This window comes from Heptranchias perlo, chromosome 11 (assembly GCF_035084215.1).
Source record: "Heptranchias perlo isolate sHepPer1 chromosome 11, sHepPer1.hap1, whole genome shotgun sequence".
In the NCBI taxonomy this organism is placed as follows: Eukaryota; Metazoa; Chordata; class Chondrichthyes; order Hexanchiformes; family Hexanchidae; genus Heptranchias; species Heptranchias perlo.
The window spans coordinates 34,954,246-34,972,001 of NC_090335.1; the positions used below are offsets into that span (position 1 = coordinate 34,954,246).

Sequence of the window (17,756 nt, forward strand, 5' to 3'; positions counted from 1 at the left end):
AATGCCTTTTCGAAGTTCATATACACCACATCAACTGCATTGCCCTCATCTACCCTCTCTGCTACCTCATCAAAAAACTTATTACCCCTCCCTATCCCTCCCTACTCAGTGCTCTACCTCAACTACCCTTTCCCCCAAATCTTCAATACTTTCCTCCCACATCTACTTACGTTCTTCCCAAAATATTCACTATTCTCCTAAACACCCCACTTCTTCAGTCTCCTAAATTACTCCCCGCCACCTTCCAAATATCAACAAATTAGCCCCCCATCCAAACATTATATTCTCTCATTTACTGTCACCAACACCACATCACGTCCACTTCCTTAGACAACATCATTCCTTCTGGCTTCCTGTAATGGGAGATTCACTAATATATATGTTTATAAACTGAGCGAGATTATACAAAGGTATTAAATGTGGTCAGTAGTAGAAGCAAGTTGTCACCATTCCCTCTCCCCTTACACCTCCATTACTGCCAGTGCAGGATTTTAGTGAGTTCTTGTTCGGGAGGAAGGGGCAGGCGAGGGTAATAATGGAACCAACAATAAGCAAATATGTTCTTTGTAAGTAGCAATAATACAAATGAGCCAATGGTGCACATATAACCAGCTTAAAGGCAGCATTGTAGTGGGACTGTCATCAGGGAAGAGGAGAAACAGCACCTTTCGTTTATGTTGTAATTTTTCCCTGTTTCCCTTTCCCTACCCACCCACATGCACCCTAATCCTACATTTGGTGTCACTCAACAGGTCCATACGTGAAAACTGTTAGCATTTTGAGAGCGTTCGCTGACAAAAAAAAAATCAATGTGTACTGAGCCCTTCCCCCTTCTGTCCTATTCCTGCCTGAGCCCTGCCGCTAATGTACTGGACCAGCCCCGACTCTCTTCAATGCCTTCCCCCCCACTTCGGCTTAATGGAAGGGTTCCAGACTCTGCATACCATAGGCGAGAATTATTGTGAGAACTGGAGTTCACACATAAAGTATGCAGAGGCCAGAATCCTTTTCATTAAATGGTTGTCGTGGCATTGAGGGGAGAGGGGCCTGATACAGTCCATTAGTGGAAGCCCAAGGGTAAGAGCAGGACTGAAGAGAGCGTGAATGGAAGGAAATGGATGGTGTTGACAGTGTAAATGGTCGTGAAGGGTGGCAAGGGCTGAAGGAGAAAGGGTAGAGGGAAATGGCTGGCATTAAAAGGCAAAAAAAAGAGGTAACAGATGGCAATGAAGGGGAGAGAGGGCAGGGAATGGCTGGCACTGAAGGGGAAAATGACTGGCATTGAAGGGCAGAAGAAAGGGGTGAATGAATGCTAAGGAAACAGAGAGGGAAGGAAGGAAAGGACTAACGTTAAAGGGAGAAATGAACAGCAATGAAGAGGAGTTGGGAAGGCAGGAGAGTGCCAGCATTAACTGGGTTGGAGGGGGAAAAGAGCGACGGGTTGAGAACAGGGAGAAGACTATCAGATTGAAGAGAAGACTGGAAGTTGGAAAAAGAATATCAGGTTGAATTGAAGTTGGAGAGGGACAATGATGCCAGTATGACCTGGGAAAATTGGAAGAGGAGAGAGAATCTCAGAGAATGCGGGGAGGGTCTGGAGGGGGGAGAGTTGGATGGGGTATGATGCCTGCATGAACTAGATCTGGAGGAAGTAGAGTGTCACTATGAACTGGATGCAGGGTAAAGTTTGATGTGAGACTGTAACTGGTGAGGTAATTTCTGTGAAAGTGATGCATGGTCTGGTTGATCAGTTGAACATTCAAATATCATTTGGTTTTTACTTTTTTAGACTGAAAATGTATTAATTATGAAGTACAAAAATGCTTAAAATTAACCAGAATGCATCATTTTTTATGCATGCCTTGGATTCCCACTAAAAATGCACCACAATTTTATGTCTTCAATGTTTAGATTTACCCTTCGGCATGTACTTATGTTTTGTTTTCCTCCATATGTGAAAGAATGTTAGATACACCTACAACTGAAGTACAAACCTGTGCAACTTCTTGTTTTCACATATCATAGATTTATAAACAGGGCTGTTCTTGAGTTTGTCATTCTGTTCAGCTGCCACCAAAAACCCTGGCTCCACCCTTTTTGCCCCTTCCCAATTGCTTGCTCAGGTTGAACCAATTGATTTGCATCCTCAGTGTCCTGTTTGACTCTGGATGGAGCTCCAAACCCTATCACTTATCCATCAGTAAGGCTGATATTTCCACACTGCTGTGGAAACTTTTCATCATGCTTTTGTTCCCTCCAAACTCAACCTCTCTAATGGCTTCCTCACAAGGTATCTAAGCTGCACTCTACAAACTCCATATTAATAAAGGCTCCACCACACACAATCTGAACTGCACTAAGTCCTGTTTATTCATCAAAATCATTGTCCTCATTTACAAACCTCTGCATAGTCTTATCCTACCCAACCTCTTCAACCTCCTCCAGCCTTATCACATCTCAGCTCTGTCTCTGGCCCCCTGTTCATCCCCCCTCCCCCAATCCACCATTGGTGGCAGAGCCTTCAGCCGTCTCAGCCTTATTCTCAAACTTGTTGCCTAAAACTCTCCACCACTCTACTTTTCTTTCACCGTGCTTTTGATCTCCTAACTCTTCCGTTACTGCTTGACAACCGTTTCTCCTTGGTGAAGCATTTTAGGGCATTTGCTAAGTTCAAAGTACTATATAAAAGCAAATTGTTATGTTTCTTATGAGCTGTGTCATTAGGGTTTTGACAGGGTGTAGTGAACTTATTCCAATGGGCAGTCAAACCTGAAGTGTAACATAGGAACATAGGAACAGGAGTAGGCCATTTAGCCCCTCGAGCCTGTTCCACCAATCAATTAGATCATGGCTGATCTGTACCTCAACGCCATTTACTCACCTTTGCTTCATATCCCTTAATACTCCTACCTAACAAAAATCTAGCGATCTCAGTCTTGACCAGTGTTAACTTGTATATCTCTTTCAGATACTGACAGAGCTGGCATGCAATTTCATTTGGTTTTATATCAGATTTCCAGCACTCTTAGTTTCACTTGTTATCCAGGGCATGCCACGAGAGTAGCCCGGGGTAACTTGGTTTCCAATGTAGCTCCCTCCTTAAGTAGAAGCAACAGATTCCAGTCCTAAGTCTATGCTTTTGTCTCAGTATTGTAAATATAAAAATCTTTGCAAACAACCAGGTCTAATTTTCACCTTTGATGCCTGGGCAGTAACTGTTGTAGAACCCACCCAATTTTCGTCCCATGGGATGAAAATCAGGAAGGTTCTATTATGGGCGAGCTATCTGCTCCGCCGGATTACCACCCCCCACTTCACCCCTGCCCCTCCCCCCCCCCCTCCCACTCTACCAAGGGTGAAAACTATCCCCACTGAATCTTTTAATACAGCATGCTTCATTTGGACATTCCTTATATTCGCATCTCTGATAAGGCTAGAAAAATGTTGAGAACCAGCCGTAACACACAGAGAGCATTCGAATCTGAGGTACTTGAGTAACTGATCAGTCTGAAATTGTTCATATTCCAACTTATTTGTGACTACACTTTCTTTTAGATTGATTTTGTGGCACATGATGACATTCCATACTCCTCTGCTGGATCGGATGATGTCTATAAACACATTAAGGAAGCTGGTATGTTGTTTCCAACCTCACCATCACTTTTGATTAAGTTTGCCACGAATGATAATGGATAGAATGCTGGAAATCAACTTAAAATATATTGGTTGGAGTCTCTGTTCTCCAAGTATTTGTCTTGCTCTGGTTGTTTATCGTATACAGTGCAGCAACAACAATTTGCATTTATATAGCGCCGTTAACGTAGCAAAATGTCCCAAAGCGCTTCACAGAAATGTGAGGAAAATGGACACCAAACCAAAACAGAGATAGGAGGGGCGACCAAAGACTTGGTCAAAGAAGTAAGTTTTAAGGAGCATATTGGAGAGGGGAAGGAAGTGGAGAGGCATAGGGGCTTGGGGAGAAAATTCCACTGAAGGCATGGCTGCCAGTGGTGACGCGAAGGAAGGAGGTGATCCACAAGAGACTGGCGACAGATGAATGGAGAGTTTGGGGGATTTGTAGGGCTAGAGGAGGTTATAGAGATAGGGGAGGGTGAGACGTTGGAGGGATTTAAACATGAGGATGCAAATTTTAAGTATGAAGCATTAGTAGGACTGGGAGCTGATGCAAATCAGTGAAGACGGGGGCGATGGGCAAGCAGGACTTGATACAGAATAAGATACAGGCAGCAGAATTTTGGATGAGCTGAGTTATACAGAGGGTGGAGGATGGGAGACCAGCCAGAAGAGCATTGGAGTAATCAAGGCCAGAGGTGAAAAAGGCATGGATGAGAGCTTCAGCAGTAGATGGGCTGAGGTAGGGACAGATGAGGACGATGTTAGGAAGATGGAAGTAGGTAGTCCTTGTGATGGTGAGGATGTGGGGTCAGAAGCTTAGCCCAGGTCAAATAGCATGCCGAGGTTGCAAACAGTCTGACACAGTGGCCAAGAAGGGGATGGAATCAGTGGTGAGGGTAAAGAGGTTGTGGAAGGGGAATAGACAATGATTTCAGTCTTCATGTTACTCATCTAAGACTGTATGTCTGACAGCATGGAAGCAATGGAGAGATCAAAAGAGGTGGCGGAGAGGGAGAGTTAGGTGTCATCGGTCGACATGTGGAAGCTAACCCCATGTCTGCGGGTGATGTCTTCAAGAAGGAGGGTGCAGTTGAGGATGATGGGGAGTCAAGGATGGATCCTTAATGAGACTTTGGAGGTGACGGTGTGGGGGGTGGGAAGAGAAGCCATTGGTAGAGATGCTCTGGCTATGATCAGCAAGGTAAGGGTGGAACCAAGCAAGAGCAGTTCCATCAAGCTGGACAGTGGAGGAGAGATGTTGGAGGAGGATGGCATGGTTGACCATACTGAAGGCTGCAGAGAGGTTGAGGAGAACGCGGGGGGATAGTGCATGGTGTTCGCAGTCATAGAGAATGCTGTTTGTAACTTTCATTCTGGTTGTCTTGGTGCTGTGGGAGGAGCAGAAACCTGATTGGAGGGATTCAAACGGAGTTGTGGGAGTGCATTGCACGTTCTATATATCTTTCCATTTTTACCATGTTGTATGTTTTTGAACTATTTCTATTTTTCTTTCCAAATGTTCCTGGGTACACTTTTTCAGATCTCTGGCCAGGAGGCTTAAACCTTTGGTTGATCTCAGTATCTGTCAGTGCAGCTCTGTGTTCAACCAGCAGGTGGCATACTGGCACTGCATGAGATGCCAAGCTTCTCAAGTGTTTTCCTTGGATGAGCAAACCTACCCTAAGGCACTGCAGGCAGTTTTTACATTTGAGCCACAGGCTGCTTGGCACCACCAGAATTGAACCAGGCTTGACAGTCCCAACATTGTAAAGTGAAGGGCTCACACACTGCATTGGCACAGCTTTTATTTACTACACAGTTTAAGGAAGGAAAGAATTTGCATTTATATAAGAAAAAATACTTGCATCTTTCATGACCTCAGGACGTCCCAAAGCACTTCACATCCAATGAAGTACTTTTGAAGTGTATTCACTGTTGTAATGTAGCACCTTTCATGTCATTGGGTCATCCCAAAATATTACAACGAATAAATAATGTTTTTAAACAACACTTCAGTGACTTATTGCCATTTTTTTAAATTTTAGGCATGTTTGTTCCCACTCAAAGAACAGAGGGCATCTCCACCTCTGACCTTATCACTAGAATTGTACGAGATTACGATGTTTACGCTCGACGTAACCTCCAGAGAGGCTACACAGCCAAAGAGCTTAACGTTAGTTTCATAAATGTGAGTACCCTATTATCTTGTGAGCTTTCCAGCGTGGGTATGTCATTGTACGGAATGTCAAAACTAAATGCTAGCTTTGTCTAGCTCAGACTTGAAGGGATTGCTTACAATGCATATTACTCTGCAGCAAAGATTCCAGGCTGCTGGGCACCAAAGTCCCTGTTAACAATAACAATAAGCTGCCCTGCTGCTTGGAGTTTAACTGATGTACATGCTGTTTAATTTTCATGCTGCCCTTAACAGCTGTATGAACCTTGCTGTTGATGAATTGTGCAGTTTAATACAGACAAAGTTACAGACTGTTAGTTTGAGTCCTCGGTCGGCATTCTTCCAGTTCGTTGTTATTTTATTTTGATTTCTCCCTGTTCTCTTTGGCCATGTGGCTGCCACCTTTCCTTTTTATCAGCTAGGGCTGAGCCACCGATTTCTTTGTGTGGCTAACTGACAGTTCTATTCCTAGACTGACCAGAGTGTTCAGTCAGTTATTTTTCATCCCCTGTCCCTCAAGTTGCTTTGCCCCAGGTGCCCACCCAACTCAGAAGTAACAAAACATGGCTGCTACAGGCAGGCAAATTCAGAATGTCAGCAGCAGCGATTTATTGTTGTAGTAGTCATAGGCAGGAAGCCAATGCTGCTGGCAGTTTAAAATCATGCTTTGTCTCAATTGTATCCATTTGAGAATGAAAGCAAAAGAGGCTTTTAGCATCCAGTAGAACTTTCTGCTACTTCTTGTCACAGCAAGAAATTTCTAATTATCATAATTAATTTTATTTTCCACTCATTGAGTAATGGTGGGTTCACATGCCAACACTCATCTTTCTAAGCTGACTGTTAACATTTCAACCGATTTGTTAGCATTTTACAAGAAAGATCACCTTTTTTCACTGGGATCGGAGGTTATCAGCTAATCAGCTTGGTTTAATGGTGGACTGAAGGCTTTTGGAAGCAATTAATCAAACAGCAGTTACTTCCTCCCACTGTTAATTTCACACAAACTTGAGACAGAAATGTTTTCAGATGAGCTGATGGTTTCTGAGGGTTGCAGTTACAGGTGTGTTCATTTAGTGTTGATCCCTGAAAAAGTTACATGGAAGTAAACTGCTAAAATGCAGCTTTAAAAAAAAATATTTTCCTCAAAGGAACTTTCTGGAGCATGCCTTATAATTGTCTTATGTGATAGTTTATTTTCTTCAAGAATAGTTAATGAAGTTTTTATGAGGTAAGGAAATTGTTCCTGCTGTGAATACATTAACTGGTTTTATTGGAGTATTCCTGCCACTATCCGTGCAGGATTGAGGAAGTGGGGTTGGAATAGTGATGAGTTTTACTTTTAATTTAAAGAACTACACAGATATCCATATTTAGGATTTTACTACTGTGTACTGCAATGCTGCATGATGTGGACAATAGGCCTGTTTGTGGTGAGGGGTAGCGCCCAGCTCTGTTCTGTGACTTTGAAAGCGGTTGTCAGTTTGTTAAGACATCTTTGGTGGTCCCCTTGTTACTGTGTGGTAATAGTGGAGTGAACCAGCATCATTCATACAAGAGCAGTTCAACATGCATGAGGAAATGTGAAGATTTACATTAATTACCAATACGAATTTAATAGTTTGCAAACTCCAGACTGGAGACAGTCAGTTAGGTCCACCTGAGAGCACAAAATTCAGCCCCACATTCCTGCTCATTTTTGTGCATTTTAGTTCTTTTCATGATTGAAATGTGGAATGATTTTTATTTCCAGTACAAGGATGATGAGTCAAATGAATGATGTAGGCCAAAAATTACTGTTGGTGATAATAGATGGCTATCATGTGGGCTCAGCCTCTCATTTATCTTCACAGTGAGTTCTGGGTCTCAGCTGAAGAAGGTGCTGAGCGAAACATAAATACTTCTTTAAGGGATGGAGGGAGATAAAATCTGAATGACACGGCTTTCTTGTTCCACCTTGTGACTAGTTCAAGATCAGCATTGGCAGAGACCAAAAACAGGTTACCTTCTCACTTGATAAGGATCTGTTTCTGGGATTGGGGGAGGGGAGCAGGCAGAGAATTTTGAAATGGAGGAAGCTTTTTTTAAATCGAAGAATTTGATTGCAGCGATTCATTTTCATATATTTTATTTTCAGTCTTCGAGCTGAACATTTCATTTCTTTTCAGGAAAAGAAGTATCGTTTCCAAAACCACGTTGACAAAATGAAAGAAAAAGTGAAGAATGTAGAAGAAAAATCAAAAGAATTTGTTTACAAAGTGGAGGAAAAAAGCCATGACCTTATACAAAAATGGGAAGAGAAATCTCGAGAATTTATTGGAAACTTTTTAGAGCTGTTTGGCCCAGATGGAGCTTGGGTGTGTATCTAAGAATAATTTCCAAAAAGTTAGTGGAAAAGTTCTATGTCAGTTATCTGCCATAATTATTACAAAAGCTCACAGTTCCTACAGATAACGCCTAGGCAGAGCTAACTTCTCTGCGATTCCTGATAGTAAATACAGGTTTCTAAAGGTACTTTTATGTTGATCCAAAAAACTGTGGGACAAACAGTACTTGAGTAGACACACTTGAGAGCTGAGCATAATTCTCCACTTTTTAATTTAGTAGCGTATTGTAAATTGTAGACCGATAGGATAGAAGAGTTGTGTTTTTTGCAGGTCACTGGTGAATACTGGGACTCAGAGGGAATTAGTTCTCAGGCTCTGCCAGGGTTGTGGAGTTTCTCTCCTTTATACTCTTGGGTGGCAGTAGGGGTGGAGTACAGAGCTTGTGAAGCACATCATCTATATAAAAGTTTCTCCGGGCAATAAAAGGCAAAGACCTACACAGGTCCGCACAAAGGTAGAGTGCACCACATATGCAGCTTGGAGTAAGTGCAAGCCTAGTTCGCAATAGTGACAACAAATTTAGGGCACTGCATTATCACTGACTGAAATGGAAGGTTTTGTGGCAGTAACTGTAGCAAAGTTCCTGCTCCTCGGCCAATACTAAGCAGTGAGCATTGCTGGTCTCAGCACTTGATTTTTCCAGTTGCCGTCCTGAACTAAGTCCAGGAATTCAGGACATTCAACAAGCTTTTGCATTGAGTAGCTGAGCCGTTAAGACCAGAAAGATTCCAGGTTCAATTCCTGATTTATATCTAATTAACTGATCTCAGATAGGGCCAGAGCTGGTACAGTTCGCCTCAGCACCCTAAGCTAACGTTCCCACTCCTGATCACTATGCAGTGATGCCTCCTGAAAATGTGTATGTTTGTTTGCGTGTGATCATGATGGGTGAGGACAGGATCGGGTTTGGCTGCGAAGACCTTCAAATAACTTGCTGAAACTCGCTGAGGCTGAGACCTGAATAATGACCACTTGGGAAAGGCATCTGCCACCTGTGGAACCAGACAATGCTTTCAGGAAGAGGTGAGGTGAGAAAAATTAGCTCACAAAAAAAAAGCAAAAGGGAAAAAATGATGCAATTTAAATTAAAAATATTTGAAACTAGAACTAGGGGGCATAATGTTAGAATAAAGGGCTGCTCTTTCAAAACTGAGATGAGGAGAAACTTCTTCACTCAGAGGGTAGTAGGTCTGTGGAATTTGCTGCCCCAGGAAGCTGTGGAAGCTACATCATTAAATAAATTTAAAACAGAAATAGACAGTATCCTAGAAGTAAAGGGAATTAGGGGTTACGGGGAGCGGGCAGGAAATTGGACATGAATTTAAATTTGAGGTTAGGATCAGATCAGCCATGATCTTATTGAATGGCGGAGCAGGCTCGAGGGGCCGATTGGCCTACTCCTGCTCCTATTTCTTATGTTCTTATGTTCTTATAAAAAGCACCTTCTTTACTGCTAGGGTCAATCAAATGTAGTTTTCAAATCAGAATCTGATGCGATTTTATTTGAAAAATCACCGAATCAAAAAACATAGTTGATTTATCCAGAACTTTATGTATATCAACATTTAAAGAAAGAACAGGCATTGTTGTAGAGGTTGATAAGGTTCTGATTGGCCTAATCTTTGTGCCTGGTTCAGTAAGCTGGGTTAAGTGAGTGGGTATTAATGTCTTTAGAGTTTGCAATCATACTTTGTGTTGCTCAGTGTGGTATGTTGGATCTATTAAGCATTAGCATTAGCTATTAGACTTAGTTGGTGCTTGTGGCTGCATGGATCCAGGAGGCTTTGATAGGTGAACAATGAATTCCGCACATTTAGCTTAAAATCTCTGTCGTACCGCACTACTATTCACCAAAATAAAGTGGACTTTACATTAACATTTATTAAATTCTGGTCATCTGGCCATACTTGCTAAAGCATTGATCTTCACTCACATTTTTTTCCCATGCCTTACAGAAACAGGTTTTCCAGGAGAGAGGAGGGCGGATGCTACAAGCTTTGTCTCCAAGACAAAGCCCTACGAGCAGCCCAACAAGAGAACGGTCCCAGTCCCCAACGTTCCAGTGGCCATTTACCAAAACCTCGCCCCCATCTTCCCCGAAAGCTGCTTCTGCTTCCATCAGTAGCATCAGTGATGGAGAGGAGGATGAAAAGTGAATGATGGGAACCTGCAGCACGTGAGCAGATGAATGGGATCAGCAATGATATAATCTCAGGCGAACCTTGGCCTTTTATTTTTCCTCTCCATCATTCTCAGGCACTTAATAGAGTCTGACAAATACTATTATTACTACATGTTGTTAGTGCATACATCACAAATAGTAGTTTCTAGATTGTACAGTAATCCCCCACTACAAGAATCTGCGCTATATTTAATGTCAGACATAGCAATGTTAATGGGTCCAATATTGATATAGAAATCGTACAATACATCCCTCAATGCAAAACCAAAACAATCTCAGAGGGCAACTGTAATAGGATTTAGAATTTGCCAAATTGAGTATCATAGCCAAAACATAATGCACAAAGCAATGAAGGCAAATTTTAAGACTTCCTCCTCCCTGACATAGCTCATAATTAGAAGTTTCACAAGATAGCTTTTTAAAAACATTTTAATAACCCTTCCCCAAAATGTACTGTCAAAATTACAAAACATTGGATAGATAAAATCATAATAACCCACCATAATATTTGCAGTCTTCTGAAGTAATGAGCGGGGAGGAAAGGGATGACTCTTAAATAGAGGATTTTTTTCAAATGCAGAAATTACTTCAATATTAATTGGTCCTCATTTTGAACTCTTACATGATTATCATCACATAATGAAGCAAACCAGTTAAACCTGCTTTTAAATGTGGTCATAGTTATGTTGGCCCAGAATTTGCTGCAAAAATAACAGCGCGTTTAATGCACATGCCATTATTAATGTGTAAATAACCCAACAATTTGTGGCGAGGACGAAATACCTCGTGAGTTGCGAATCACCACAAATTGCTGGAAGATTTGTGCTGCTCCACCGTTAGCCTCGCGAAAACAAGAGCTCGCAGTCAACCTCCCCATGAGTTTCAGGAAATTGCTGCATTTGCGCTGTTAAAACAAATTAAATTCACCACAGAAAGTTAGGGCTGGAACTTAATGACGTAAGGACCCTTTTAATTGTGAGATTTATGTTCCTGTAATACCAATCAACCTCTCCGGCCCAGAGAGGGACCAATTGAAACTGTGGAGTCTCATTCCTGCAGGTAGAAAATTGTCCTTAGAGGTTTTTAAAATTAAATTTTTTAAAAATTCTTCCTTTTTCTTTCTGTTTCTTTTTTCTCTTTCTCTTAATCCAATCTTTCTTTGCCTCTCTTTATTTCTGTATACGGGGTTTCTGTATATTCAGGATATGGGATAGGACATTTAGGACTGAGATGAGGAGAAATTTCTTCACTCAGAGGATGGTGAACCTGTGGAATTCTCTACCACAGAAGGCTGTGGAGGCCAAGTCACTGAATATATTTAAGAAGGAGCTAGATAGATTTCTAGACACAAAAGGCATCAAGGGGTATGGGGAGAGAGCGGGAATATGGTATTGAGATAGAGGATCAGCCATGATCATATTGAATGGTGGAGCAGGCTCGAAGGGCCGTTTGGCCTACTCCTGCTCCTATTTTCTACGTATCTCATTTGACTCTAATTCACACTCTTTCCTTCTCCATCATTCCTCTGTTTCTTTTTCTATCCTTACATCTCACTGGTTAAGGAGATAGACTGTTAGTCCTATCGTTCATCAAGGTCCCAGAATGCCCCATTGACCTCACCGCACCGTTACCCGCTCGCACTTTTCACAATTTGCGGCATGAAAATTTTTCAAGTTGAAGGGTAAGGAAAATATCTAACAAATGGGGCACACCACAAGATGCCCCACTCCATCAAATTCTAGGCCATTGTGTTACTAGCTCCAGACCAGTAGCTGCAGTGAGTGACTTGTGGCTGACAGTACCAGATTTCCACTGTGGGCTGTGCAATGCACTGAGTTCCGGCATGGTAAATTTTGAATGTTTTAAGAGCACAGACAGAAACGTTCATGTTCTCAAAACACTTTTTAAAAACCCTCTGCTTCAGTTTGTAAAGGAGCACCTCAGCGCTTTATAAGGCTGGTATAAGATTACACAAAAGCTATATTCTACGCTGTGTCCAGCCCACGCAGTCAGAGACTGCCTCTGTCAGGGGATCTCAGTACTTCACTTTAGAGTCGGAGCAGAATCTAACTCCAGTGTTAAACTGCCATTTTTGCATCATTGTAAAGTAGAAACTCAGTGATGCAGAAGTGTCCTATTTCTTCCATTTTCATTGCTTGACGAGTCAATTTTCTGTAGCATTGAACATAGGAAGTCAAGAATAAGTGTAATATTTAGGTGAAGTGGGGTTAGAGAATGGGGGATAATTGGACCAGCATGGACAGACCTAATTCATCCCCGATTTTAAAGTCAGACATTTGGTCCACACTTTAAATAATATGTTTATTTTTTATTATTGTTTTTAGTTATATCATACAGCAGTTTGAGGAGCTGAGAAGTAGAGTTGTTTGGAGCATAAAAGCTCTCCACAGTACAGACTGAGGAGTTGGAAGATGTAAAACTGAGGTGCTACAGCAGTGTAATTACAGCGTGACAAGTTTACATGGGCGGTTTCCATTATAAATGTGGACCCAGAAATTTAGCGTGGAAAAGTTAACAGGAAGTACTCACAGATGATGGGACTTTTGATATATTATATATAGATGTTAAAAACCTAAATGTTATTCAGTTTCTAAATGTTTCATCATTTCTGTGGTGGTTCAATAAGTTGGAGTCCAACACTACCACCTGAGGGCATGAGTTTGAACCCCTGCCTTGGTAGACATGGCTGCCTATGGTGAGATTTGATAGCACTTGGTAAGGCCCTTGGATTATATACCAACCAATGCCAGGATGCTCCATCTTTAGAAAGGGGGCTGGCCCAAAAATAATAGATGATGAGGACCAGTCTTATCCTGCTGAAATCCACCTCCTAATTAGCATGGTTGTATCTCTGAAACAACCAGTGCCAAACACCATCTCAGCCTTCTGCATGAAAGAGAAAGCTGAATGCATACAACAGCAATGGGCATCAAAAATGGGCAAAGGGCAATTAAAGAAAATCTCATATGAGTTTAAGTTCTATTATCCTCCAACTGCTGGGCATTGGAAGTATTCTGCTTTAGAATTATAATCAAAATGTCCTATGAGGACACCATTCATGTTGCAACACCATATCTAGTAGAAACAAGAATTGAATCCAAATTACAGATAACACTGAGCTTTGCCAGCGGTGAAGAGAGACTCATAGCTTCAAACACTCTGGAAATTTGCAGTCCTTATCCCGCAGAGAGGCAGGAACTGCCATTTGCGGATCAGTAGCAATAGTGTCTTTTTGATTGTTTTAAAGTCAGGCTTTGCTTATTCCAAACAGAATTTAAAATTCCATACCTTTTTTTTGAATGCAAACTGATCAAAATGTTTTCCATTAGAGCACTATATATGATTTTAGTAAATAAATATTATATATTGTTATACTAATCCAATATACTTCTCAGTAGCGAACAACTGACCCACTTGAATCGATTGTCAAAAATCACTTCAATAACGTAGAGTTCATTGACCATTGGCATCTGTTGTGAAAGTTATTGCTGGCAATAAAAAGACCCAAAACAGAATAAAACCAACCACCCCATGGGCCTCTCTTTCTCTTTGTCTCTCCATAATATTAGATGGCTCTAATCTCATCAAAGGTTCAGAGAATATTACATTGAGTTGCATCGGGTCTACAGCACAGAAACAGGCCATTCGGCCCAACTGGTCTATGCCGGCATTCACGCTCCACACGAGCCTCCTCCCTCCCTACTTCATCTAACCCTATCAGCATTCCTTTCTATTCCTTTCTCCCTCATGTGCTTATCTAGCTTCCCCTTAAATGCATCTATGCTATTCGCCTCAACTGTTCCTTGTGGTAGCGCGTTCCACATTCTTACCACTTTTTGGGTAAAGAAGTTTCTCCTGAATTCCATTTTGGATTTATCACTGACTATCTGACTATCTGACCTCTAGTTTTCAACTCCGTCACAAGTGGAAACAAGTTGGAAGGTGGGATTAGAATATGCAGCTGGTGGTTCTTCGAGCCTGCACGGACATGATGGGCCGAATGGCCCCCTTCTGTGCTGTATCTTTTCTATGGTTCGATGGTTCTATCTTCTCCATGTCTACCCTATCAAACCCTCTTAAAGGCCTCTATCAGGTCAGCCCTCAGTCTTCTCTTTTCTAGAGAAAAGAGCCCCAACCTATTCAGCCTTTCCTGTTAAGTATACCCTCTCAGTTCTAATATCGTCCTTGCAAATCTTTTTTGCAACTTCTCCAATGTCTCTATATCCGTTTTATAATATGGAGACCAGCACTCCAAGTGTGGTCTAACCAAGGTTCTATACAAGTTTAATATAACTTCTCTGCTTTTCAATTCTATCCCTCTAGAAATGAGCTCCAGTGCTTGGTTTGCCTTTCTTCTGGCCTTATTAACCTGCGTTGCTACTTTTAGTGATTTGTGTACCTGTATCCTGAGATCTCTTTGCTCCTCTACCCCATTTAGACTCTTGTTATCCAAGCAATATGTGGCCTCCTTATTCTTCCTACCAAAATGCACCACCTCACACTTATCTATATTGAAATTCATTTGCCAATTATACACCCATTCTGCAAGTTTATTAATGTCTTCTTCCATTTTGAGGTATTCTTCCTTTGTATTAACTATACCCCACAATTTGGTGTTGTCTGCAAATTTTGAAATTGTACTTCCGATTCCCGAATCTAAATCATTAATGTAAATAGTGAACAACAGAGGTCCCAGCAGCAATTCTTGTGGAACACCACTTCCTACCTTTTGCCAGTCTGAGTAGCTACCCTTAATCCCTACTCTGTTTTCTGTTTTGTAGCCAGCTTGCTATCCATTCTGCTACCCGTCCCCTGACTCCACGTACTCTGACCTTAGGCATGAGTATAAAATGCGTTACCTTATCGAAGGTCTTTTGAAAATCCAAATATATCACATCTACTACATTACCCTTGTCTACTCTTTCTGTTACTCCTTCAAAGAATTCAATAAGGTTGGGCAAGTATGAGCTTCCCTTCTGAAATCCATGCTGACTACTCTTTATTACATTTTTATTTTCTAGATGTTTTTCTATTACATCTTTGATTCCATAAAGATTCCATTATCTTTCCTACCACCGATGTTAAGCTAATTGGTCTATAGTTCCCTGGACTTGTTCAATCTCCCTTTTTAAATATAGGAATAACATTTGCTGTCTGCCAGTCCTCTGGCACTATTTCCTTTTCTAATTAATTTTTATATATATGTAATAGTGCCTCTGCTATCTCTTTCATAACTTGTTTTAGTATGTGCGGATGCAATCCATCTGGACCAGAGGTTTTATCCTCTCTAAGTTTGATTAGTTTATCAATTATCTGCTCTGGTTCATTTCCCATTACTAGATCCAGCAGTGATTCCTCTCTTGTGGGACTTTACAAGTACTGGGTAAGAAAGGAGTCCTGTACGCACTGTAAAAACTCCATTCCCCTTTAAGAACATAAGAAATAAGAGCAGAAGTAGTCCATACGTCCCCTCGAGCCTGCTCCATCATTCAATCAGATCATGGCTGATCTTCAACCTCAACTCCATTTTTCTGCCCGATCCCCATATTCCTTGATTCCCCTAGAGACCAAAAATTTATCTATCTCAGCCTTGAATATACTCAACGACTCAGAATCCACCACCCTCTGGGGTAGAGAATTCCAAAGATTCACAACCCTCTGAGTGAAGAAATGCCTCCTCATCTCAGTCTTAAATAGCTGACTCTTTATCCTGCGACTATGCCCTCTAGTTCCAGACTCTCCAAATAGGGGAAACAACCTCTCAACCTCTACCCTGACAAGTCCCCTCAGAATCATATATGTTTCAATGAAATCCCATCTCATTCTTCTAAACTCCAGAGAGTATAGGTTCATTATACTCAACCTCTCCCCAGACGACAACCCTCTCAACCCAGGAATTAATCTAGTGAACCTTAGGTGCACCGCCTCTAAGGCAAGTCTATCCATCCTTAGACAAGGAGACCAAACCATATGCAATACCCCAGGTGAGGTCTCACCAATGCCCTGTTTTGTAGTAAGACCTCCTTACTCTTGTACTCCAAACCCCTTGCAATAAAGGTCAACATGCCATTTGCTTTCCTAATTGCTTGCTGTACCTGCATGCTAACTTTTTGTGTTTCCTGTACCAGGACAACCAAATCTCTCTGACATCAACATTTAATAATTTCTCACCATTTAAGAAATATTCTGTTTTCTTATACTTCCTACCAAAGTGAATAACCTCACATTTCCCCACATTATACTCCATCTGCCACCTTCTTGCACACTCACTTAACCTGTCTATATCCCTTTGCAGACTCTTTGTGTCCTCACAGCTTACTTTCCCACCGCGCTTGTATCGTTAGCAAACTTGGATACATTTCACTCGGTTCCTTCATCCAAGTCATTAATACAGATTGTAAATAGCTGAGGCCCAAGCACCGATCCTTGCGGTACCCCACTTGTTACAGCCTGCCAACCTGAAAATGACCCATTTATCCCTACTTTCTCTTTTCTGTCCGTTAATCAATCCTCTATCCATGCTAATATGTTACCCCTTATCTTGCCTTTTATGTAACACCTTATCGAATGCCTTTTGAAAATCCAAATATACTACATCCACTGGTTCCCCTTTATCTACCCTGCTAGTTACATCCTCAAAAAACTCTAATAAATTTGTCAAACACGATTTCCCTTTCATAAAACCATGTTGACTCTGCTTAATTATATTATGATTTTTTAAGTGCCCTGTTACCACTTCCTTAATAACGGATTCCAGCATTTTCCTGACGACTGATGTCAGGCTAATTGGCCTGTAGTTCCCTGTTTTCTCTCTCCCTCCTTTCTTGAATAGCGGGGTTACATTTGCTACCTTCCAATCCGCTGGGACCGTTCTAGAATCTAAGGAATTTTGGAAGATCATAACCAATGCATCCACTATCTCTGCAGCCACCTCTTTTCGAACCCTCGGATGTAGGCCATCAGGTCCAAGAGATTTATCGGCCTTTAGTCCCATTAGTTTCTCAAGTACTTTGTCTCTACTGATAATAATTACTTTAAGTCCCTCACTCTCATTAGCCCCTTGGTTCCCCACTATATCTGGTATGCTTTTTGTGTCTTCTACTGTGAAGACAGATACAAAATATTTGTTTAATGTCTCTGCCACTTCCTTATTCCCCATTATAATTTCTCCGGTCTCAGCCTCTAGGGGACCAATATTTATTTTTGCTACTCTCTTCCTTTTCACGTATTTGTAGAAACTTTTACAATCCGTTTTTATATTTCTCACTACCTTCCCTCTTTCCTTACCTCTTCTTGCTAGTTTATTTGGGGGTAATTGAAATCTCCCATGATTTTTATTCGATCTTTTTTACTC

The 17,756-nt window shown here is 41.5% G+C and overlaps 1 protein-coding gene across 2 annotated transcripts in view; it reads left to right on the forward strand.

Moving 5' to 3' along the window:
• The window catches only part of LOC137326930 (choline-phosphate cytidylyltransferase B), a 51,471-nt gene extending 41,076 nt beyond the window's left edge, over positions 1-10,395 (forward strand). For both annotated transcript variants that reach the window (XM_067992311.1, XM_067992310.1), the window contains 4 exons: positions 3,556-3,634; positions 5,682-5,824; positions 7,981-8,169; positions 10,155-10,395. In XM_067992311.1, coding sequence (XP_067848412.1) covers positions 3,556-3,634; positions 5,682-5,824; positions 7,981-8,169; positions 10,155-10,355 — 612 coding nt within the window. In that variant the 3' untranslated portion in view covers positions 10,356-10,395. The remainder of the gene's footprint in view (positions 1-3,555; positions 3,635-5,681; positions 5,825-7,980; positions 8,170-10,154) is intronic.
• Positions 10,396-17,756: the final 7,361 nt, after the last annotated feature.